Source organism: Synchiropus splendidus, chromosome 14 (genome assembly GCF_027744825.2).
Source record: "Synchiropus splendidus isolate RoL2022-P1 chromosome 14, RoL_Sspl_1.0, whole genome shotgun sequence".
In the NCBI taxonomy this organism is placed as follows: domain Eukaryota; kingdom Metazoa; phylum Chordata; class Actinopteri; order Syngnathiformes; family Callionymidae; genus Synchiropus; species Synchiropus splendidus.
The window spans coordinates 14,472,622-14,495,577 of record NC_071347.1 but is presented as its reverse complement, the minus strand read 5'-3'; the positions used below and the strand labels follow the sequence as shown (position 1 = coordinate 14,495,577).

General features: G+C 40.3%; 4 protein-coding genes across 20 annotated transcripts in view; 3 read left to right on the top strand and 1 right to left on the bottom strand.

Moving 5' to 3' along the window:
* The first annotated feature begins 684 nt into the window (after nucleotides 1-684).
* cd9a (CD9 molecule a) lies at nucleotides 685-9,862 on the top strand. Of its 2 annotated transcripts, none has more exons than XM_053884697.1 (8): nucleotides 685-880; nucleotides 5,108-5,210; nucleotides 6,299-6,396; nucleotides 6,849-6,923; nucleotides 7,568-7,669; nucleotides 7,754-7,837; nucleotides 8,963-9,046; nucleotides 9,109-9,862. In XM_053884697.1, exons 1-8 carry the CDS (start codon nucleotides 812-814, stop codon nucleotides 9,172-9,174), a joined length of 681 nt encoding a protein of 226 aa, XP_053740672.1. In that variant the 5' UTR covers nucleotides 685-811; the 3' UTR covers nucleotides 9,175-9,862. The 2 variants fall into 2 exon arrangements, with proteins under 2 accessions (XP_053740672.1, XP_053740673.1); XM_053884698.1 differs by lacking the exon at nucleotides 685-880 and adding an exon at nucleotides 2,831-3,346.
* bbs10 (Bardet-Biedl syndrome 10) lies at nucleotides 9,700-22,814 on the bottom strand. Of its 4 annotated transcripts, XM_053884691.1 has the most exons (8): nucleotides 22,591-22,814; nucleotides 21,394-21,434; nucleotides 19,933-20,067; nucleotides 16,545-16,659; nucleotides 15,781-15,881; nucleotides 14,059-14,258; nucleotides 12,908-13,867; nucleotides 9,700-12,337 (listed from the first exon to the last, which is right to left on the bottom strand). In XM_053884691.1, exons 6-8 carry the CDS (start codon nucleotides 14,247-14,249, stop codon nucleotides 11,590-11,592), a joined length of 1,899 nt encoding a protein of 632 aa, XP_053740666.1. In that variant the 5' UTR covers nucleotides 14,250-14,258; nucleotides 15,781-15,881; nucleotides 16,545-16,659; nucleotides 19,933-20,067; nucleotides 21,394-21,434; nucleotides 22,591-22,814; the 3' UTR covers nucleotides 9,700-11,589. The 4 variants fall into 4 exon arrangements, with proteins under 4 accessions (XP_053740666.1, XP_053740667.1, XP_053740668.1 ...); XM_053884692.1 differs by lacking the exon at nucleotides 21,394-21,434 and having other exon boundaries at nucleotides 22,591-22,608; XM_053884693.1 differs by lacking the exons at nucleotides 19,933-20,067; nucleotides 21,394-21,434.
* LOC128770352 (synaptotagmin-1-like) lies at nucleotides 15,709-21,485 on the top strand. 2 transcript variants are annotated; one of them, XM_053884696.1, is made up of 9 exons: nucleotides 15,709-15,922; nucleotides 16,886-17,049; nucleotides 18,605-18,792; nucleotides 18,990-19,103; nucleotides 19,687-19,854; nucleotides 19,924-20,091; nucleotides 20,311-20,428; nucleotides 20,533-20,666; nucleotides 20,936-21,485. In XM_053884696.1, exons 2-9 carry the CDS (start codon nucleotides 16,914-16,916, stop codon nucleotides 21,140-21,142), a joined length of 1,233 nt encoding a protein of 410 aa, XP_053740671.1. In that variant the 5' UTR covers nucleotides 15,709-15,922; nucleotides 16,886-16,913; the 3' UTR covers nucleotides 21,143-21,485. The 2 variants fall into 2 exon arrangements, with proteins under 2 accessions (XP_053740671.1, XP_053740670.1); XM_053884695.1 differs by having other exon boundaries at nucleotides 16,882-17,049; nucleotides 20,936-21,483.
* Nucleotides 22,425-22,956, top strand: part of otogl (otogelin-like) — a 29,712-nt gene continuing 29,180 nt past the window's right edge. For 10 of the 12 annotated variants that reach the window (XR_008416501.1, XM_053884686.1, XM_053884685.1 and 7 more), the window contains exons 1-2: nucleotides 22,425-22,648; nucleotides 22,719-22,838. Coding sequence is in view for 10 of the 12 variants with exons in the window: in XM_053884686.1 (XP_053740661.1) it covers nucleotides 22,766-22,838 (73 nt within the window). In the remaining 2 variants the exon portion in view is untranslated. Of the gene's footprint in view, nucleotides 22,649-22,689; nucleotides 22,839-22,956 lie in introns of those variants that run through there. The other 2 variants (XM_053884679.1, XM_053884687.1) reach the window with 2 other exon arrangements.

Below are 22,956 nucleotides of genomic sequence, written 5' to 3'. Positions count from 1 at the left end.
CCCACTCCTTAGTGCCAACAGCTGCAAGAGTTCACGAAACTCTTGTTTACAGTGTCGAGCTTTCGGATTCAAATGTATGTTTCCTTGCGACCAACACTTAGATGTGTCCAAATCTGCTCTTAAATATGTTATACTTAAACTTGTGTTCTTATTGTCATGATGTTCTGTTCTTATTTTACAACAGGGACAATAGCGTTCTATTCCATTCATATCCCTTTATTTTATGAAAAAATATCTCCGTCACTTTCTCTGGCTCTTTGCAGTCATCATCTCCGCTGTAATAGATTGTAGAATTCCAGATCTTCTGACCTCACACATTGTACACCGTTCATTAAATGACACCACGTCTATCCCGTGAACGCGCTTTTCTTTTTCTAGCGGAGTGACGTAATGTTACCGCAGGGACCTGGAGACAAAACCAAGTGGCTGCTGCGATGCCTCAAATAAAATTTGTGTTAGAAACGGCAAAAAATTGAAACATACGTTCCGTTCTTCGCAATAAATAGCTAATATGGAGCACCGAAACCATACGTTTCATCTGAAAAATCTAACCAGGTGGATTAGGAAATTATATCAAAGCAACAAAAGGCTGAGGGAATAAAGGTAAAAAGGATGAAAAGTACGACAATACAGACGAAGTTCCGCGTGGGGGCGGATCACCACTCAGCTCCATGCGCGCTCTGGAGTTCGTGCGTATCAGTGCGCGTGAGGTAATAAGCCGCGCAGCTCTCCGTCCCACAGTTAACGGATCTTTTCCTTTAATTCGCTTTAAATTTCGGTTCGTGGCCGGCGGTGCGCGTGGAGGTCCACTATGGCTGCTCTGTCTGGGGGAGAAATGTGCATCAAGTACCTCATGTTCGCCTTCAACCTCGTATTTTGGGTGAGTTTCTTGTCAACATCGTGTCGGTTGGTTCGTTGTTTTTACGCGATGGCAGGTGACCGTTATCTCAGACGGCATGCCCCACGTGTCGTGGCGCTTTTACGAGTGTTAACAAACCCAAGAGCATTGATTTTCTGACACTTGACGTCATATAACACCAATTGCCCGGCGTGTGTGAAGGCTCGATAATCCCCGGTGGCCAAGTGACCCACTTCCACTGCACAAACTACACCGACGAGTCAACGCGCAGCCTGACTCATCTGCAGGTTTATTTCCGGCGAAGACACGAGCGTATTCATTTTAAATGATCTATATTTCAGTAAAGGGCGATCACGTGGTGGGGAGATTTGCGCATGCGGGGGAGCCAGGCTGTGTATATGAATGAATGTTGGGAATCTAAAAGGTCTAAATATATATATGTCCCAGCCAGCCAGCTGGGTGGGTGTTGTTTGGGTATGTTTATATGGGTTCTATATATAAACAACGTCTAGTTAAAGATGCCTTTTTATATAGATTACAATTTGAGAAATACTATGGGACAATATCAAGAGTGATTTGACTAGACATTGAGCACTTCATGGGTTTATCTTTGTTAACATTTTCTTAGTACATTCTTACACACAGGGCTCACGTCAGGAGGCCGATTTAAAGGTTGTCAAGTAAAGATGCGGGTCAGCAGCAACAGGAGGCAGGAAGTAAAGGGCAAGCAGTTCCTGCACTCCTCACCCCACCATTATTCCTAAAAGTTCGACCCCCGCTGCAGAGCCACATACCAATGGCACCATGGGAGGCACCCGGGGCTGTCATAAAACCAGTGGCAACAATAAGAAGGACACTGAGAACTATTATAGCAAGCTGAGAGCAACAGATTAAATATGACAAACACTTTAAATTTGGACAGGAGAAACGGTAAACTAACCAGATTCAAACATAAAAAGACTACTGACTAAACAAATCTCCCATTGCAACCAGCAGCTCCCCATGCAGTCTTTTTTAAGGACTTGGAAGTGATTAATAGTGGCTTTTGAAATGAAGTTTCCTGGCATCCGTCGACCCACACAGGAACTAATGGTGAAACTGGCAGAATGACTAAAGGGACAAGCATTCTGCTAATAATTGATTAGAGAGGTAATGGTCAACTGTGTTGGTGTTTATCTTGTTTTGGTTTCATCAAATGTTTTTCTCTCGGAGTTTTATAATTTCTATCTTGTGCTAGGTCCCTGAGCTGTGAACTTAGCAAAAGTCCCCTGTTTCCAAGATCATTGCCAGCAGACTGCAATATAGATCCTGGTGTCATCAGCATAACTGTGAAATTGGTGATACAAACTGCATCATGCACTTTTCATCACTGTTTATTGCTGGGTATTTTGGGCATTTGTGCACATTCCAGTTGTATATTTTGTGGTATTTTATCATTTGCATTTAGTTTGCATTATTAATATAGTTAGTTTTGAGTATATTTCATGTTTTTGGTTATGATGCAGATTTTTCCTTTTTCTACTGTGTTTGTCTCTGCTTCAATTCTGATTGCGTTGCCCTGAGTAAACACTGAGTAAATACTTGAAAGGCGACTAATGACCCATGTCAGAGAGTCAGACAGCCACAATACAATCATAAAGGTAATTAGATTAGATTAGATGTCCTTTACTTGTCCCTCTGGGAGGAAATATCGTAATTGTTCCAAAAGTATCTTAGATTTAAGATTCGGTTTGTAATGGTATATACATTTTTGTTTGCTGAAATAAATGCATAAAATATTAACACAGCTTTCAAGATTTTCTACCCCTTTTAAGAATGGTTTTAATCTTAATTTATTTCATATGAGTGCACTATTCCACCTAGTAAACAATGTATTTATTTTTTCCTAGATTTGGCTTTTATGTTACATAACTCTTTTGTGTGTTAAATAAAATGCCATATCATCACATTTATTCACATCTTAATTCAATGAAAACTGTTGTTTTTACAAATAAAAAATAAACCAGAAGCAACTATCTCAGTAAATAACATGTCCTAACTGGACTGCCCTCAGGCATAAGACAATTTATTCACCCAGTCACTCTTGTTACGCGCCATGACAATAGGAATAATAGTACAACAAACACTGAGGAAAGTTCTAAGGGAGACGGATGAGTCCCCCTTCCTGCGTGTCTCAACACTGAGGTCTGACTAGAAAGTTTGTGCTGCACACATTCAGATGGAGCTCAGCATGTCCTGACACGAGACAGTAAAGAAGATAGGTGTGTGATTTGTTCAGTTACTCCCCCGCTCAGGCCACTCCTCGAGTCCATGATCACATGACTGTAGGTGTGTAGCTGAAAACAATTTCCCTTTCCAACAACACTTCTTCACTAAGCGACGTTGCAAGCTCTCGCGGTGTCTTCTCAACACTGAACAACAATGCCTGTCCACGGAGGGATCAAGTGTGTTAAATATCTCATGTTTATTTTCAACTTTATCTTCTGGGTAGGTGAATTTTCTTTTTCTTGAATAAGTGACTGTAAACACAATGAACTAGACGGTTTGTGTGTGACTTTCTAAACGGCATCATAATAGCCATGGACTTCAGTTAAACATTTACTAACAGAACCAAACAGGGTTGTAAACGTAAGCACACAGCAAACTGGACTGAAAGTAACTCTGAATAGAACTGCAGTTGTGAGGGAACAGTTTGAATATGATCACTAGCTTGTGGACGCTGTTATCATTCTCAGACATTTTATTATCTTGGCCTCCGATGGTTACATTCCTGTACTCAGCGAGCCTTGACTCTGTTTGATTATTGAGCGTTTGTTCAGAATTCTTTCCTGCGTTTCCTGTCTTTATTTTGGGCTTCATACGTGGTACATACACGGTGCCGAGCCAAAAATATTTCCACAGGAAGACAACTTCAGCTCACAAGCAGTTAAAAGCTTAGTCCTATTGCTTTTTTCAAACAGTGAGGGTGACACAATGTGGCAATAGGATTCATGGAAAATTGATATTTAAGTAGGAATATTACCATATTACCAAAGTCACGCTCATGTTACACCTGCTTTTCACGCTTGGTCTGAGCTCCATTTCATAGCAGTCTAAGTAAAGAAGCCAGACCTTCCTCTCCTCAGAAACATGTAAATCTTCATAGGGAATACGAGGGCGTCCCTCGAATAAATGAGAGGCATGTTCTCTCCAGTGTGCTCTAGGTCAAGGAGGTACCACCTCCCATTTGGACATGCACCTCACTAAAGAGGCTGAGGGGCAGTAGTTCTGCTCTGAGCCTCTTTTGGATGTCTGTTTGAGTGACCACAGTGGGACAAAGTTCTATCTTGACCTTGTTGCTGAAGATGGTACGACTCTTTGGATTTCATGCCCAATCCTTCCTTTACAGATGATCAGTTTAACTCCACTGAGCAACCTGTATAGGAAGTTTTCTGAATAAGAACTATAGTCTACAACTACAACATACCGATCTCCAAGAAATGAAAAAACTCCAGCCAGCATTAAAAAAAATGTTTGTAGAACGGAAGTGGCAGCCCTGTTCTCACCAGAAATGTGTGAGACATATCACCACACAGAAGGCAACACCAGTCTGGGTAGCTATATTTCCTGAAAGAACCTCTTGATTTAGTGAAACTTGAATTGTTGAAAGTATTCAGAGTCTGTTGTCCTACACACTCATGAAATTGAAAAGCAACGCAAGAAAGCTAAACTAAAAGCAGTTGCTGAGCGGAGTGGATAATTAGACCAGATTTTTTTTGCCTTCTTGATAGAATTATAATGATTGATAATGACCTGTTTTTGTTTTCATTTGACTGGAAAACTTTTGGGAATAAGTAGATGTTGCTCTACTTATTGAAGGATATATGAAGATTTTAATGCCATTTTGCAGCTTGAATAGCGGCATGTCTGGAACTGCTGAATAATTATTGTTCATCATTGTAGTATTTGTGAGTATTTTTGAGTATTATCAAGGTTAAATTAAATTGCCTTTATTCTTCCAAAAATGGTGAAATGTTGGTTGTGCATAGTAATTTTAAAGATACAGACAAAGCAACAAGACTATGGGAAAAACAAACAAAAAAATACAACACTGTGGAAATAAAAAAATTACATCGTAATAAAAACTGAAATATGCTTGGAAAAGTGAAATAAAAATTTCAATTTGCTTTGTCAGGATGCAACGCCTGAGTTGAGAGAATGTATACAAGGAACACTGTGAGTTTATGTTTATGTATGTTTGTGTTTCAGCTCGCAGGCACCGCTGTGTTTGCCATCGGTCTGTGGTTGAGGTTAGACCCAAAAACCAAAGGCCTTTTTGAGGGACCAGAAGCTCCATACGTCTTTTACACTGGTAAATACAAGAATAGCATATATTCTTTGGCAATATTACATGTGCTATACCCTTGTTATTTTTTAGATGGATTTTAATATGTCTCAATATGTTAGACATGAATATTTCTAATGCCATCCATTAATCTAAACCCATTAATGCGATCCCATTACACTATCCTGGTAATTTTAAATGTAAAAAATTGTTTTTACAAATCACAATGTATACTTTAGTACAGGGGTTGTCGGTCGGTCCAGATTGTGGAAGCTTGCAGGTATTACAAGTCAATTCACAAGTTCTACTGGCAGTGGATTTATTGCTCGGTCAGCATGTGAGGTGCCCTCACTCTCAACAATAAATTCAGTTACGGAGACTTGAGATGCACCTGAACACTTCCCATGATGCCCTTTAGCCCAGTCAGCCATTCACAGTGATCAGTAAAATAGCGAATCTACGGGCGAACAAGCCTAATGTCGGCATGCCTTGTCACGTCAGACCAATGAAATTACAGGCATTTTATTTACATTTATGCACTCAAGAAGTGACCAGGGTGGAAACTGCACATTTCAACAAAACGCCTTTAATTTCATCGGTCTGATGTGACAAGATGTGACTTGCCAGAAGTAATGTCACTCGCTCTTTTTTAAGATGGTGCACGGAATTTAGTGACCTTTCTATGACACACTGCAGAACGCTGCTTATGAACCAGTGAAAAACAAAAAAGATCGGTTTTGTATTGTGCAATATGATTCATGCAGTCAGGCAACTGCAACTTCCTGCTTCGAAAGAGTTGTGTAAAGAAATGTCTTATTCCTCTTCTGCTGCCAAAGGAATACCCAAGGAAAAATATACTGTACACGGCGAAACAAGAAGAAGAAGCATACTACATTTATCGATAAATATTTGTTTTTCATTGTTGGTCAGTAAATCATTTTTTCTTGGTCATTTACAAGCAGCACGAGAGCTGAAAAAAAAAAAAAGAATTTGTCTCATTACAAGAAACTTATATAAAATAATTACAATCTAGTAAAAACAGAATTTGGTTCATATTAATGTCGATTCGGAAGCTAGTTTACAGTCATGATGTTCTTTTATTGTGCTCCTGTTAGGTGTGTACATCCTGATCGGAGCCGGGGCTCTGATGATGGTGGTGGGATTTCTGGGATGTTGTGGCGCCATCCAGGAGTCTCCGTGCATGCTGGGACTGGTTGGTATCCCACGCAATGCTCCTACCATTTTATCATCATAATTTCATTAACTTATTACGATGATTACATCTGTAAATGTTCTCCGGGGATTCAAGGGAACAGACTGTAATGGAAAACTGTTTGTTCCCGTAACTCTGAACTCAGCAGATACATTTTGTGGCTTTACCACTAAACCTAATTTTTCCTTTGGTCACCATGTGAAAAGAGAGGTTTTTATCAGTTAACTCAACAGTGTCAAGGCCACTCCACAATCACAGTCACTCCCCTCCTCTCCTCTGCTCTTCCCGCCTGCCTGGCCCTAATCTTCTTGCACTAAATCTGCTGAGGGGGAGGAGTCCATGCAAACCGGTTCATCGCCTCTCAAATGACGTGACTTGTTTGTCTTCAAAGCATGCGCACAAGAGTCCACATTTCTCAGATGATTCTAATGTTTGTCTTTTATTCTGCCCAGTTTTTCTTCTTCCTGCTCATCATTTTTGCCCTGGAGGTTGCAGCCGGGATTTGGGGATTTTCCAACCAGGGCAAGGTAATGGAGGAAATACCAGCTAAACAAACCAGGATGATTGAACATGCTGCACTTGGCCAGACTAGAAATGACAAAAAGATAGATATAAAAAAACCCCAAAACATTTAAGTTCTGTGAATTTCAGTTAGGTGCCATCTCAAATTCGATTCCTAATCTTTCGAAAGCACATTTTATTGGAGAATCTGCAGACAGTACCCACAACCACATGGCATTTTTGGAGTGTTATCCTCTCGGCTTAAGTGCCTCCTGCCCTTCATCCACAGCAGAACTGGTGTCTGGAGTAATCTTGCTCAGTTTGTTTCTTATTTGGCTCTGATGCTGGTCCCCTGCCCAACAGCTGATACATACTATAAAAGAGCAGCGAGCTTGTGTAGCTCACTAGCTGAGTGCATATTTATCCTGTTATCCTGTTAACTGTTGTTGAGCCAAGACATGTCAGCCTTTTAGTGGACCCAAATGAAACACCCTTGGGTGTGTCATCCGTCATTCCTGTTTCCATTGTGCAATGAAGTAATGAAAACCTGCATTTATAGACAAAAAAATTGTAACACAGTATGTACAAACCAAATTCTGACACATCGTCTACTCATGCTGTATCAAAAGATATATGCGCTGTTGTGTATCAATGGTTCTCTCTGGTACAGGTGGTGGACGACATCACAGCGTTCTACCGTGAGACCTATCAGAACTACGTGACTCTAGGTGATAAGCGACTGAAGGAGTCTCTGCGAGTGATTCATATGGGGGTGAGCTTCTGATTTTCTGCATAATTTTAGCTAAATTTATGCAAAATTTGAGGTTTCATTGTGTTAATATTTGACTGTGAACAGCTGAACTGTTGCGGCCCAACTGGCATTGTAATTGACAGTGCCAAGGATACGTGTCCGACTCAAGGAGATTTGGTCGTCACCAAGGTATGTCCCTCTATGCCTGAAAAAAAAACAGCTATATGTAACTGTTTTAAAAATGAACACAAAAGCTGGGGAGGTTTCAGGGCCCTTCACATTGATGGTAGTTAAAGCGACAGCAGCTTGTGATGGCCAGGTGGACAAGACAAGCTTGAGTGGTTCGATAAAAGGAAGGGAGAGAGGAGGTCTTAAAGATGTAAGATTCTGTGACAAAGTCCTTGTTTAGGAAGGATAGGTGCTCCGTCACTTTCCTCGAACTTAACCACCTTCCCGTCACCTTAGCTGGCTTCAATGCAACAGCTACTCCTGCTGCACCTGCACATATAATAATCCTTTTATTCACATAAACACTGGTTTGAATTCTGTTAACATCATGCAGCATTTGTCTGGAACAGTGGAAATAACACGCCCCTGCACGTAGATATCAACACCATAGATTTGACGATTCCGTTTCAGACATTATTTCACACGTACAGTAAAGAATACACCTGTCGGACTACAGGAAAAAACTTGAACAACAACAGACTTCACCTCCAAAGAACCAGCTTGTTGACTTGGCATTTACTGTGCAGACACTATTCCTTGACACACATCATCAAGCCCTTCGCAGTCGTCATTCTTCCTGCAACACAACCACAGACCCTTCATGTATAAATGCACCACCATGTCTCAGCTCGATCATACAGGGTTTTCACTCATCGAAAAAAAAAAAACGTGCAGCAAAGACCTCATTACGGACATCGGTCATTACGGTCATCCCTCTTCTGACACCATGTCTCACAGCTAGGTTAGTATATTGCTGCATACTCATCTCGTAAAGACTCTTTATTTTAATATTTAACAGAGCTTCATTGATACCGTTTGACACATTCCAACACACTGAGTTTCACAATCCAAAAATCAACTGCCGACATAGATAACTTAACGGAATAAATGTTTTTACTAGCACTTGGTGACAACACATTGAGGACAGTCTGATGTGTTGGGATTATTGATCCACACATGGAAGTAATAGGGTTTGGAGAAGTCATCCAAGGCTCTCAGCAGTGTTCCTATGGCAACAAAGCTTTGGAGGAGAATCGCACATAGCTTTAAGAAAGTCTGACAGAAAGTGGGACGTCTGTGTTGCAGAGCTGTCCTGAAGCAATCGACGATGTGTTTAACTCCAAGCTACACATCATCGGAGGAGTGGGCCTCACCATCGGGGTCATTATGGTGGGTTCAGATACCATGTCATTTCTATGACAGGTGCGGGCTAACACACATCTATCTTACAGATGTTTGGGATGATCTTCAGCATGCTTCTCTGCTGCGCCATCAGGAAGTCTCGGGAGGTGGTGTGACACTCGCGGTGGCATCACATCTCTTGATAATCTTGCATGTCATTCCTCAAATCACATGGCTCTCCACTGCCAATAAAGCACTGCTTGTTTTGGGCGTCTAAATGGGTGCAGATATTTCTGGTCAGCTTTCACTGTCCTGCACAAAATACATTCAATGTGGCCCATAGACCCATGTGTTTTCGATGCTTCAGTAAAATATAAGACAGTGACACGTCGATTTTTAGAGCCGTTATAACATTAGCATTTAATATCAGATGTTGACGAAAGGAGAGAACAAGCAGATTCACAGGCCAAAAATAGCCAACAACCACATCAGCGAGATCCAGCAGTAGCCAGTGGAGTTATGTAATTGTTCTTTCTTACAAGTCTGACAGTAGACCATTGTGACTTGCAGCCTGAGCTCACTGATGGAACAAGATCTCTTTCTCATCCTAGTGACATTTCAGTTCTATTATTCTCTTCTCACAGTTTGCCCTTTTCTTCAACGCCTTCTGTTGTTTTGCAATGTCTTTTTTATTTGTATTAAAAAAAACCCAAATGTCTGTAAATATTAACTTGTTTGTCACATGTGGTTTGACCATGCGTTTTGTAATGTAGTTTTTTTTTAACAGACAGGCATGATTTAAATCCTAAGCACGGTTTTACACTTAAATAAAAAGAGTGAAATAAAACAACATGTATTAACCAATTTGTGTCTCACTCTTTTATAATGATACATAATTGGGTAGAACTTGGTTTAAGATTGAGCTCACATCTGTCGAGATAAATAAATACTCATTCATTTCATCAATAAAGTAATGCACTTGATACAAGACTGTGTTTTCTCTAAATAAAATATATTTTATGAAAATAATGCCCATCCCTCAGTTACAGTACATACCACCCTGTGACACAGTAAGGCTGTTACTGAGACACACTATTTGTTATGATGTATTTGCTTTTTTTTGTAGTTATATTGAGTCTTCATGGGCATACCAACCCATATTGCACAAAAAATAAGTAAACTATTCAAAACTTTTTTTTGTTTTTTTAAACTGAATGTGATGCTACCTCGATAAGAACGTATGGCTGAGAATGGAACATATCCTTGTAGGCCATATGCGTCTTATACAGTAAATGTTCCAAGATGATTTTAGAATTTTTTTAAAGGCAAAGTGGCACAGTTTTCATACCATGGCCTAACTTCGAATCTCTGAGCCTGTGTTGTTTTTGTACGTTGTCACTATGCTCTGTGGGTTTTCCAGACAAAAGGTTTTTGGTGTCTGTTTATATGTGAAATGCGATGCCTCCAGATGAGATGTCAACCTACAGACAGACCACCACACCACACAGCATTGGAGCACCAAATGGCTTTTGAACTCCTAGAGGCCATTAGTTACCCACAGCCCCCCCCAAGAACAAAATATTGAGTCACACAGTAAATGGCATTTCATTGTTTGAATAGGTGTGGCTCAAAACAAAAAAGCTTAATTCCCAGACCGACGAGGAGGACTAACAAGAGTTAGTCATCATGTCACCCAGTCCAAAGCAAGGCTTATCACGAACTATTTGGTAGAAAAGGCAGATTTGTTGTTACATGTGATTAATTTGCACTCAGTGACTCACTTCTTCACCCCCAAACCTCATCTGATCACAGGGCAGGATGTGGTGTTGATACGGCTGCTGACAGTTGGGTGTAGTCTGATCAGGAGGACATAAAACTGCCTCTGACATGAACCTCTGTGACTTGGCTGTTGCTGTGCTTTTTTCCCACTTTGATATTGCGCATGTCAATGGAAGGTGGCCAAACCAACAGGAGATAAGGCAACAAGGAACATGATGCTCTCAAGATATAAACCAACACAAAGAGACTTTTCTGCGAGTTGTTTTGGAAGTGATTACATGAAAAGTAACAATTCTTAATTTGACAGAAAATTTTGCATGTAGTAGTCTTTCTAAAAATGCATGCATGACTGCTATTTTTATTATTTCTTTAGGCATTTGACAGACATGTTTGCAGTTCTTCCAATTATTTCCTCATCTTCAAATGTTTTAAATCGACAGTTACAATTTTTGATCAGAATTAAGATGATCTTGTTTCAGAATATTGTATTTTGAGTGAAATACTACTTTTTTTTAAACCTACATCAAAATCTTAGTGTCAAATCATTTTCCCTCTATAGCTTTCAGATAATGTTAGTTATCTTAATGCTGCCTTCATTTCTTTCCGTTTCCTTTTTACATATAATACTTAACAAGAATTGACTCAAAGACTTTTTCAACTGAATGAACGCCCACTTCTGGTTCAAGCATAACGATATACAACTGAAAGATCCACATTCAAATTAATATTATGCTCAAAGCCAAATTGAGGCCTGTTGGTTTCTAGTGCTGTAGGTTCATGGAAGTATGTATCAAAGCCACGACAAAACAACATTAGTCCTCGTCCTCAGGGACCTCACAGGAAATGTTTGAGGGTCTGTGCGAGCTGGTGTGTAGTGCAGTGTGTGTGTGCACGATCGCATCAACCCGCAGGAGACTTCTGACACACTGCAGCACAGCTAAAACAGTCTTGTATTTACAGGAAACTGATTCAAGACCCGAGTCAAACCCAAAGGTTTTTGACGGAGTATCATTTGTCCCATTAATATTCAAATTTGTTTGATGACCCTCTGTGTGGAGGCTTGAGTCCAGCTTTGGTGTATTTTGTTGAGAGGGACTTTTACAAGAGCTCAGGAATCTTGTTTGAATCTTCAAAAAATGTCTTCTGGAGTAAATCTGCCTGGGCACGCTTAGAAGGGCATTTGCCAAGATCTTATAAACTTCAGGATCCACAGTGTCATTATAAATGAAATTAGTCTGTGCATGCTGCATTAGAGAGCAGTACAAGAGGAACTCAAAAGTCCCACCAGCCCTTACGACCCAGCCTGGATCCAAAGTCTGAGTCAGGGCAGAATGAGAAGAAGACTTGGCTCCTTCCTTCAGGCCAGATTCTGATCTTCTCTTTGGTGGTGCAGTTAACGTTGAATTTAAAGGCTCCCATGTTGTGAGCAGCATTTGTAGGGCGTCCTTAAATGCGCATGCGTACTGATCCGTATGGCCTTCAGCAGAGCCACATATCACAACAGTGCAAGGTTTAACTTCTGCATGTCCATAGATATCAGGAAACTCCACTTGAACGTATCTGAGAAGCAGAAAGAGTCATTTAAATTATAATTCTGTTAAATTATTTGCTTCAGTTGACAGATAATGTCATGTTATAACAAAAGCGGAAAAGAGAAAAATAAAATCATTTTTCACATCATTCCAATGACTGCGAAACCACTTTGACATAGCTGTGGAATGCAATAAACCTAGTTGTTCTTGTCATCAACATCTTGGACAATGCAAGCCTTTCTTAAAAAAATATATTAAAATAGTAAAAGCAGCACTGAATTGACGTTTACTGTATAAAGGTGGTAAAATGCTAGTCGATGCAGAGTGAGCTTGGTAGAGAGCTGGCCTCTGCAGTATCCAAGCTTATCTGTGAACTCTATATGTTGCTTCAACACTTTCCACTGAAGAGCGGGATCAAAGTGTGGCATTGCTGTTGCCATGGTGACCTTCAAGTACATCAACAACTCTAAAAGAGATAACTCATGAATGCACTTTGCTGACACCTTCAGGTAAGTCATGTAACTTGCTCTACATACTGTATCTTGCTCCTGTGGCAAGGAAGAATGCAAGGATCAAGGAAATCATCAAGAATACAAACCTGTGCGCGCCAAGCAGTATGGGTCTGCAGAACTCCAGTGTAGCTACATGCTCTGATTGAATGCTTTGGTAATCCGTGACTGGTTTGGTCTTGCTGAGTTGAGCGAAGAGGTTCAGCTCGTCGTCACTTACACACTCAACAACATTCATGTCCCTCTGAGCGGCTAAAGTCAGAACAGCTTCAGACTGTTTGACCGCAGAAAGAATAAATGAAACTCCCAACTTTTCCAAGGCTGCAAATACCCTTTCCACAGTTGATTCTGCTAAGGCTCCAAAACGCACAAGACTTCCTTCTTTGGTCAGATGCATTTGACCTGTGAGCTGCAAGACGTAGTCTGTACTCAGCAGTTTTTGGTGGAGGCATGTTGTGAACGCTACTGCTTTTACTGGCTGGTCAGTGTGGTGATATGGAGTGGCAAAGTCCCTGTGGATCACCAGCCCCTCAATCAAACGTGAGCAAGACAGAGGAAAACCTGATACGGGGGTGTGCAAAACTGCAAAGCTGTCACTTAAAAACTGTAGTGAGAAGTGATCCCCCTTTGCATTTTTAACTGTCCAATTTGAGAGCATCTTGCAGAGCAGATCAGCAACAAACTCACAGTGGATATGACCCACGCGGGTATGAAAGAATGAAGCCAGCAATTTTTGAAGGGTGTCTGTTCCAGCTGAGTCTTGCGCTTTTCCGGTGCAATCCTCCAGCACTAGACAGTGACCACTGGGGACGACTTCTAGACAGATAAGATGCCCCAGCGTCTGCAGGGCGAAGGTCATCAAGTCATCCGCCAATCGTCTGGCAGTAGCAGTCACCGCTCGTTCCCGGGAGATGAAGGTGTGAGATCTGAGACACTCCTTGAAGGCTGTTGTTTGAATGCTCCTTAGCAATGATGCAAGCAGAAGGATGAAAGTCTTCGCTCCATCTCCAGTTTTTGTACTGTGCTTCCAGGCACACTCCACAACCATCCTAAAAATTAAAACCTTGATTTAGATATCACTCAATAGATCACTCAATAGTCTAAAGGGTTGTGAGACATTATTGACATGAACCATAGTGCGCGAACCTTTGAGCCGAACACGAGGTCAAGTAGGAGAAACTAAAGCAGAAAAACAAGGAAAGCACACAGAGATAGATAAACTGGATAGACCAAAACATACCGTGCTACCGGGTGCTCCAAGCGTAAAGCAGTGAGAATACGACTCCCACAGCGGGTCAACATCGCCTGTCCTGTGTCTCGGGTAAACAGCACCTGTCCACCTTCAGGGCCAAAACTGCGAAGAATGACAGACTCCAGGATGCCCACGGTCTGCAGGACATGATTCAAATGTAGAACTTCTGCTCTTGACATCTCCAAAACCTGGGTGAAATAGACAACAGAGCACTGTCTTAAAATGCACGTAATAACACAAAGTTACACGGTTCAAAAGGTTCTGCGCCATCCTTTAACCATGCAATAAGTACTTTTGCGGAGGTGCTGATGTTATGCTGTGGCCCCAGAATGAACTTCTCAATTGTCTTTAACAACTGATGCCAGCTACCCAGAAACACGGTAGCCAATTTCAACTTCAGCCAATAGCAGGCAATGCAAAAGCAGGTAAGGTCCATTATGAGTGACAAGCAAAGTGGCATTTTTTTCTAATAGGTTTGTGTATAAGACAGCATAAAAAGAGATAATAACACTATGTCATACATCGCAGAATAATCCGATATATTTTTAAATTCATAATACACTGATTTTTCTACGTGGCTACGGAACGTTCACATGGTTTCAGCCATACAATACATTACTATAAAACCGCCAACAGCTCTTTTTGTGTTACATTTAAATGATGAACACTTAACAATACCAGAAAAACTGACAGTAACAGTCAAAGTAATGGTAAAAAGAACTCACCGTCAGCTCGAACGCAGGGAAGCTTCTCTTGTGTATCCTGGATACGGTTCTACTTCGCGAGTGCAATTCCCGACTCAAAAGGTAATAGTCGCCACCTAGCGTCTCATTCTTCATATTGCGCTCACACACCGTAATCCGGACATACAATAATTATTGTTTCCATCACCACCGTCAGTGTTATTTGTAAAATTACGACTTGGAGTAAATGTTATTTTAAATATTGTGTTTATATTAGCGATAACATAATAGTCACTACCTTTTCGGCTGGTCCCTCTTTGTGGTGCAATTCACTGTACCTTGGCAACCTGGGACTGGTTGACAACTCTATACTTTTCTGTCCCTTAGTAAAATATCATGACACATTGGTGATTTGAGCATGAATTGTTTCAATGAAACCCAAAGACGGATCCGTCACTGAAGCAGATGTTTCTCTGTATCATATGTCAAACTGCCCTCTACCCAGTCCTCTGTTTCTCTCCTTCCATCTGTACACAATCGCTGCTCATCTCTGACTTCAAGGTGAAAGGGGCGGGGCCGGAACCCGATCTGTGGGATGCTGCAGAACCCACACCCTTAGTTTCTAAATCTGGCAACATCATCTATACATAGTCAAAATGAGACGGATCTGCTGTTGCTGCCAGATTTACAGAAGCTCACGTCGTGATGTCCGTGATGAATGCAAATGTTCTATGCTGCTGAACTTTCAGTATGCTAACAAGCCTTTCGAAAAGTTGTGTCACTGCACTAATGAATATTAATGATTATTCAATATGCGCTGGCCTGGGGAGGGTGACTTCTGGGGATGGGACAGAGGTCAAGGAAGGAGGGGCATGGAAAAGGCCAGCGGTCCCAGGAGATGTGAATAAACAGAAGTGTGAACACATTGCACACACACACTCACAGCACAGGATGATCGAGCCACACTTTACTCATCTTCTCGCCGGCTCACTCGCGCTTGATCAAAGTTTGACACACTTGCACTCACCTCTTCTTGATGTCCGGTGAGACAACAACAAAGGCGCCGGCAATTTTCCTTTCCACGCTCTTTTTCTGGTGCCAACAACTCAACACCTGCTTGTCTCTTGTCTGGAAGGAAAATTTGTGATTAAGGACATCCCAGTGCACAGGTAAGATTGATGACCTTTCAATTGACTGAGGTGAGACAACCAGCCTAAAATATCATTTGATCTGTGGAATAAAAAATTAGATGACATTAGAACACATTTTCTGTAGCGCAAGTGAACTCTAATCTGTAATGTTGATATATAAACGCATCTGTGTTTACATTGCTGTGGTGCAATAAGATTGACTCATAAATAAATAAATAAAAACAACACAATTGTTCATGATGAAATCACTCACCACAGTATTTTTGCCGGAGTAAACACTAGGAATTTCCCTTTAACTCAAGGTTTTTTGTTGTTGTATTTGTTTACGAAAACTGCACATTCAATCTGCTTTCATCACAGATGAAATCAGACGTTTTCCTCACGCGGCGATTATGAATGCTGTTAATACTCAATGTCACTCTGTGATATTTGTCCATAACAGATAGGTTCGTGATAATGATTTAAGGAAAAGAAAAAGTTTAGAACTTACAAATCTAAAAAGTGCCTCTAAATAATAGAGGATGAAACATACGTCAATTTCAGATTGAAATCACATAATCCCTAGAACAGGCATGTAACTTCCAAGAATTTGACAATTTATTCACACTCATCTGCACAAAGTTGCGACATTGAATCTCACCTTTGACGAAAGATCACTGGTCCAGGCATGGTGATTAACCTCTGTCTCTCCCTCTCTCTGTCTGTGCGGCACTTCCCTTCACGTCAGCAGCTTTGGCAGAGACGGATCCCGGGTTCTGTTTTAGTGCCCAACCAGCAGAAAAAGGAGAAGTCATTTGACTCTGACTTTCACTGGAAGTCCATGTGAAGAAAATCAAGGCAGCCATGTTTAATCGATAGCATTAATTGAAAACGCTTCGGTCGTATGTCTGTGTTTATTTTGGTTGCATGAATTGCTCTTTTGTTTTTGGCACCAGATGAAGTTAACCTCATGTGATGATCCGTTTGTACTGTTTCAGTTAGATCCTGCTCATTCCTAAAAGTCACCAACATGACTGGGAGCCCTCAAGCCGCCGGCCCATTGGATACCTCGGTGCATTTGCCAAACGACACGGTGCAACCAGGTCACAACCAACCTGGAAGCAACAGTACCAGGAAATTCATGAATGAGCTGCACAAAATCCACAGTGAGTGAAAAAAATGCTGTCTTTGTCCCTGTCCACATTCAGTCCTACTGTAGCAGTTCAAGTGACACCAATGGCATCTTACAAATAACTTGGGTTGACAGGAACATATTAAGGCTTTTAAAATGGTATACTTTCATATATATTTTCTATACAGCAGTCAAATCCTAGAAAAGCACTCAGAGAGGGCAAACCTCCGACAAATAAAAATCCTTTGGAGAACTACAACTGAGTCTAGAATGGAACCCAGGCCATGGTGCTGAGTGCGCCGAATCCTAATTCTAACTCTTAAACCACCAGGGAGTATGGAGAGTTAAATGGGTGTATATCTTGAGTACCAATCGACTGAACTGTAAAAAAAATTAAGTCGTCCTGAATATCTCATCCAAATCCATCCATAATTTTCTTTTTTTTTTTTTTTAAAGGAGACATGACATGACAAAACATAACCTGCTTGTCGACAATACTCAGTTTCAAATGTGTCACAGGAACAAATCAACCGCAGCACACACAAAAAAAAAAACAGAAAACCAATTTCCATCCTTTGACACGTAATATTAAAAAGAAAACTATCAACAGCAATGAACTAGTGATGGTGTAGATGAGGTGTCATGAAACGGTATTGCAGTTAATGAAACTGTGTTGTAATTTTCAGAGGCCACTAGATGGTGGTCTTGGTTTACAAATGATGTGAGGTTTCATTGAATTAGTTGTTCAAGTTCATTTTACAGCATTTTACAGCAGACAGTGCCATCTGGTGGGCTCTGAATATCAGCACACTGTTTCATGAAACCTTCAACCCTTCAATACTGTTTCATGAAACCTCAACTACACATCACTGCAAAGAATGCAGTGAGACTTTTATTAATATTTGGGCTGCATTAAACTACCTGATTTTTTTTTTTTGACAAAAGATTAGACGCTAAATGTCAAAAGCTGAGTCCATTGCTAAATATAAAAATAATTTCTTTAGCTCTTTTCTTTTGGCTGTAATATTTATTTAAGCCATATAATCAGGAGAGTCATTATAATCCTGAGTGTTTCTGAGTTCCACTATTATGGGTAAACCACTGGGAAATTAGCTGTCAAAAGCCTATGGCTGGGTTGGCAATTAATCTTGCCTAAAGAGCCACAACAAATATTGCGAATGATATATCGCCCAACTAAACTAAAGCAAACCAATAATACGTAACATGATACTTATAGAAAGATTTATTTCTCAGATCAAAGCGACGAAGCAAAGTAAGTAGAAGACTTTATGAAGATCAGTGGACTTCAATGAATCGTGTGCTAGCACATTCTTGAATACGACATTTAACTATATGTATATATTTTACAAAAGAGTTTTAAAAAATCTGCAACACAAACTCCAATATAGTTTTATTGCAGTATAGTTGAGTAAGAGAAACTACCGGAAAGTAAAGTAAAATACACCAGGTTGTGGAGTAAATAAACTGAATTAATCAGTATATGAGATAACTTCATTTCATGCAATAAGATTCTACCTTCATTTCAATCACATTTAACTGCTACTAAATGTGTGATTTGCATCTTTCAGTGCCGTCATGGGCCGTTGCTGCGCTTTGCATTGTGTCGCTGTGTGTGCTGCTGTCCTGCGCAGTGTGTTTCTGGAAGAAATGCCTGAAAAAAGACAAAGACAACAAGGACAAAGAAAAGGACAAGAAAAAAGGGAAAGAAAAAAGCAAAGGAGGCTCTGACACAGAAATGGATGGAGGGTATAAAGAGGTCTGGCACACACATACGCAAACCTACACACCACCTGCAGATGTACTGTCCTTGTCCCACATCCGAGTCACCTCCAACAACCAAAAGTGACAGCTGAAACAAGCATTTTTCAGATCACACACATTATGTTGTCTTCTATTTAAAGTAACTTGGTTCAATACAATGGTCTGTTATTTCTCTCAACTCTCTGTTTGCAGCCAGTGAAAAGTCAAAGTCAAAAAGAAACAGACCTCTCAGATAATGAGCCAAAAGAGGATGAAAAACTGGGCCGATTGCATTTCACATTGGACTACAACTTCACAGATAATACGGTGAGTTGGAAGGGTACAGGGAACCTTGCTGCACATCAGGTATTAAACTTAATCTTTGATTCTCATTTTTGAGTTTTGTTGTCACTTATTCTGAGGTGTTTGTAGAACAATTCACACTTGTGCATCACAGTTAACGCTAGTGATGAGTAGATGTGATTTCATGACACAGTAGTGAAAGTTTGAGGACTCATGAAACGGTGACCCTCTCATAATTTCTAAAACAAAGGTGCCATCTAGTGGCCACTGAAAATTAGGACACCGTTTTATCATCCCTCCAATACTGTTTCATGATACCTCATCTACCCATCACTAGTGAACACTAGTGAACTATTGCTAAAGTATAAAATCAGGTGTCAAATATGTTCAAAATAATTACACAAAAATTATAAACCGAACACCTTTGCATCATATAAACATTACTTGCACAATAACCAAGATTCTATATAAGATGAAGACACAAAAATTAGCAACCAGATACCCACTTTATAGTTATTATAGTTATTTATAGCCCAAAAATGTAGACATTAAATGAAATTGTTATCTGATGACATTTGGTTCGTCTGATAATTTCCTATCCTTTTAGTTGGTAGTTGGCATCTTGCAAGCAGCTGAGCTTCCGGCCATGGATGTCGGAGGAAGTTCAGATCCTTATGTAAAACTCTATTTGCTCCCGGACAAGAAAAAAAAGTTTGAGACCAAAGTCCACAGAAAGACCCTGGCGCCCAACTTCAATGAGACCTTCACCTTTAAGGTATTTTAAAATGAATGAAATACTTTAAACAGTAAATAACACAATGCAAATGTATTGTTTGTGGGTCAGGTAGCGTACACTGAGTTAGGCGGGAAGACCCTTGTGATGACCGTTTACGACTTTGACCGCTTCTCCAAACACGATGCAATCGGAGCAGTGAAGATTCCTATGAGTAGTGTGGACTTCAGCCAGTCCCTGCAGCAGTGGAGGGATCTGCAGAAGGCCGAGAAGGAAGAGGTGAAACCATAAGAGTGGGAGTAGAAATTGATCACACTTTTTCTCTTTATTAATTGCATTTTGTTCTACATCTAGGGTAATATTCACCAGACTAAGACTGTTCAACGTTAGCTACTAAATTTGTTTCAAATGCGTTATATATATATATATATATATATATATATATATATATATATATATATTATACAAGGAAAGTGAATTGTGTCTGTTTTTATTTAGAGTGAGAAGCTAGGAGACATTTGTTTGTCCTTGAGGTACGTGCCAACTGCAGGGAAGCTGACAGTGGTGATTTTAGAGGCCAAAAACCTGAAGAAAATGGACGTGGGTGGATTATCAGGCGAGTCAAGCATCTATAAAATTCCTCTTCAGTTAAAAATCTCTTTATAATTTCAACAGCAGGTCTGAAAGTACTAATATTGACGTTCCTGTATTCTCTCTCAGATCCATATGTGAAGATTCATTTAATGCAAAATGGAAAAAGGCTGAAGAAAAAGAAAACAACTATTAAGAAGAACACCCTGAACCCGTACTACAACGAGTCCTTCAGCTTTGAAGTACCATGTGAACAGATTGAAGTAAGTCAAGACAAGATAGAGCCGCCAGAGTTGTTTGTTTACCTATAGAGCACAAAGAAAGTAATGAAACGTCTACAGAATGGAAAATGTAATAAAATCAAGCAGCAGTTTTAATAGAGCAGGAAGATTCATGAAGATATGTGCATAGCTTATCAAGAAAAAATGGTGCCACATCCACCTTGACGCCTTGGAAGTGTTCCAGAATTGGGTTGGGTTAAGTTATTTTCCTCACTTTAACTTATTTGTTAATGTTCTGTGTGTCATATCAGAAAGTGCAGATTGCAGTGACTGTGTTGGACTATGACAAGATTGGGAAAAACGACGCCATTGGAAAGGTTGTGCTGGGCGGCAACATTACTGGGACGGAGCAACGCCATTGGTCGGACATGCTGGCCAACCCGCGCCGACCCATTGCTCAGTGGCACAGCCTTCAACTGGAGGAGGACGTCAATACTATGATGTCTAACAAGAAGTGAAACATCAACTTGACGTCACTGTGTAAACAACATTGCGCCAGTTATCTTAACTACCTCCGCTATTCCAACCCCATACCCCAATGTGCAAAATAAAACAAAACTACAGAATAATTTGCACTTTCCGTCAACAGCATCCAGATACCGGAAATGGCCGTTAAGTTATATCCGTCAATAGTTATCCACATCTGCTTTTCCTGCTTTAAAATGTGCATATATGTGAACAGCGCTAATAAACATGAATGACTTCTTACAATGCCTTTTATTCCATCTGTGAGCAAAATGACCGACCACCCTGTAGAGGGAGACAAAGCACAAACAAACTGAAGGGTGAAAATAGCTTTCATTTGCATAACAAACATTGGTTTTAACACACACACACGTCAACAATTGTTCTTTCACAAATGCCCTTGGTTGTCTTTCTCTTCTCCCTTTTCCTGGTTTCGCCATTTCTCAATTGTCATCGCGTTCATTGTCTCTCCTCTCCATGTGTAAGAACGGAGTGGGCCTCCCTAACTTTGACAAAGTTACGGTAACATTGTGAGACGTTTGATGCTTATTTGTTTGCAAGTGGGAATGTATTTGCGTGACTGGTTGTCAATGTGTGCCTGGCAATGGACTGTCCATCTGTCCCGGGTGTCTCCTGCCTCTGTCACAGGTATAGGGTCAAGCCCTTTGAAAGCATTGAATAAAATTAGGAAAAAACTAAATTGATGGCAAAAACAAGCAAAAGAAGACTTCAGGTGACCTTCATGCATGCCTTGATTTTGTGTTGAATTCCTTGTGAGTGCCAGAATATTGTGTAGTATTTTCAGGTTACCGTGATTTCATCAATCACTGAACAAACTCACATTAAGAGATGACTTCACTGTCATCACATATACACTAAAACCATAATAGTATACACTATGACACTAAATTCTTAACAGAACATTGTCGATATCAAAGACAACAAATAGGAGAGAATGTGCTTAAAACAACACAAAAAAATTATCACATCATGAAGGTAATATTTATCAATCGTGCCATTAACATACAGTGGAACGCAATGGATGAAAACCCTTTTTTTTTTTTTTAACCACTATTATTTTACTTAGACAACAGAACACATTTGTCAACAATTGAGTATTATTGAATAAAAAAATAAATAATGGTACAGTGGGTTTTTGCTGCAGACAGGAAGTATAGAAGGAAGTACTTTATCTTTTTAAATTATATCTATTATTTTTAATTTAATATTTAAATTCCCTTATAACATGAACGTTGAGATAAGGCTAAAGCTACAATAGCTTTACGAGTTCATGCTCAGATAATGCGGCAATACGACAACACTTGGGACTAAATAATTGTGATAACGCTAACTTGAAGTGCATTTAGAAACAAGTTCCATGAGGTTAGTGTCTGACAAAAAGACGTAGCAGCCGACAGTCTCAACCGGAGCGCGTACTTACGCTAGCATGTTAGCAGCAGCAGCGCGTGCGGGTGAAGGGCTCTGCGTCATCTGATCAGGTGAGCTGCTCCTTCAGGTGTTCTTTCCCCTGCAGGCGGCCAGTCAACTTGTCATCCTCTTCCCCTCCAGACCCCTGAGATGCTCCGTTAACGCGGGACCTTCTTTCGGACTCTGAGATGAACTTAAAGCGGACACTGAAACGGTTTCTTCTTATGACGTTTTCAGTCACCCAACTTCTACTCACTGAGGGTAAGTTCGTTCATATGTTCCACTTCAGTCAGGTGGAAGCTAGTATTTGTTATAACAAGTGGAAATGCAGAATAAAAGAAAACACTTTGTAAAAAAAAATGGTGCCATGTTAAATGGC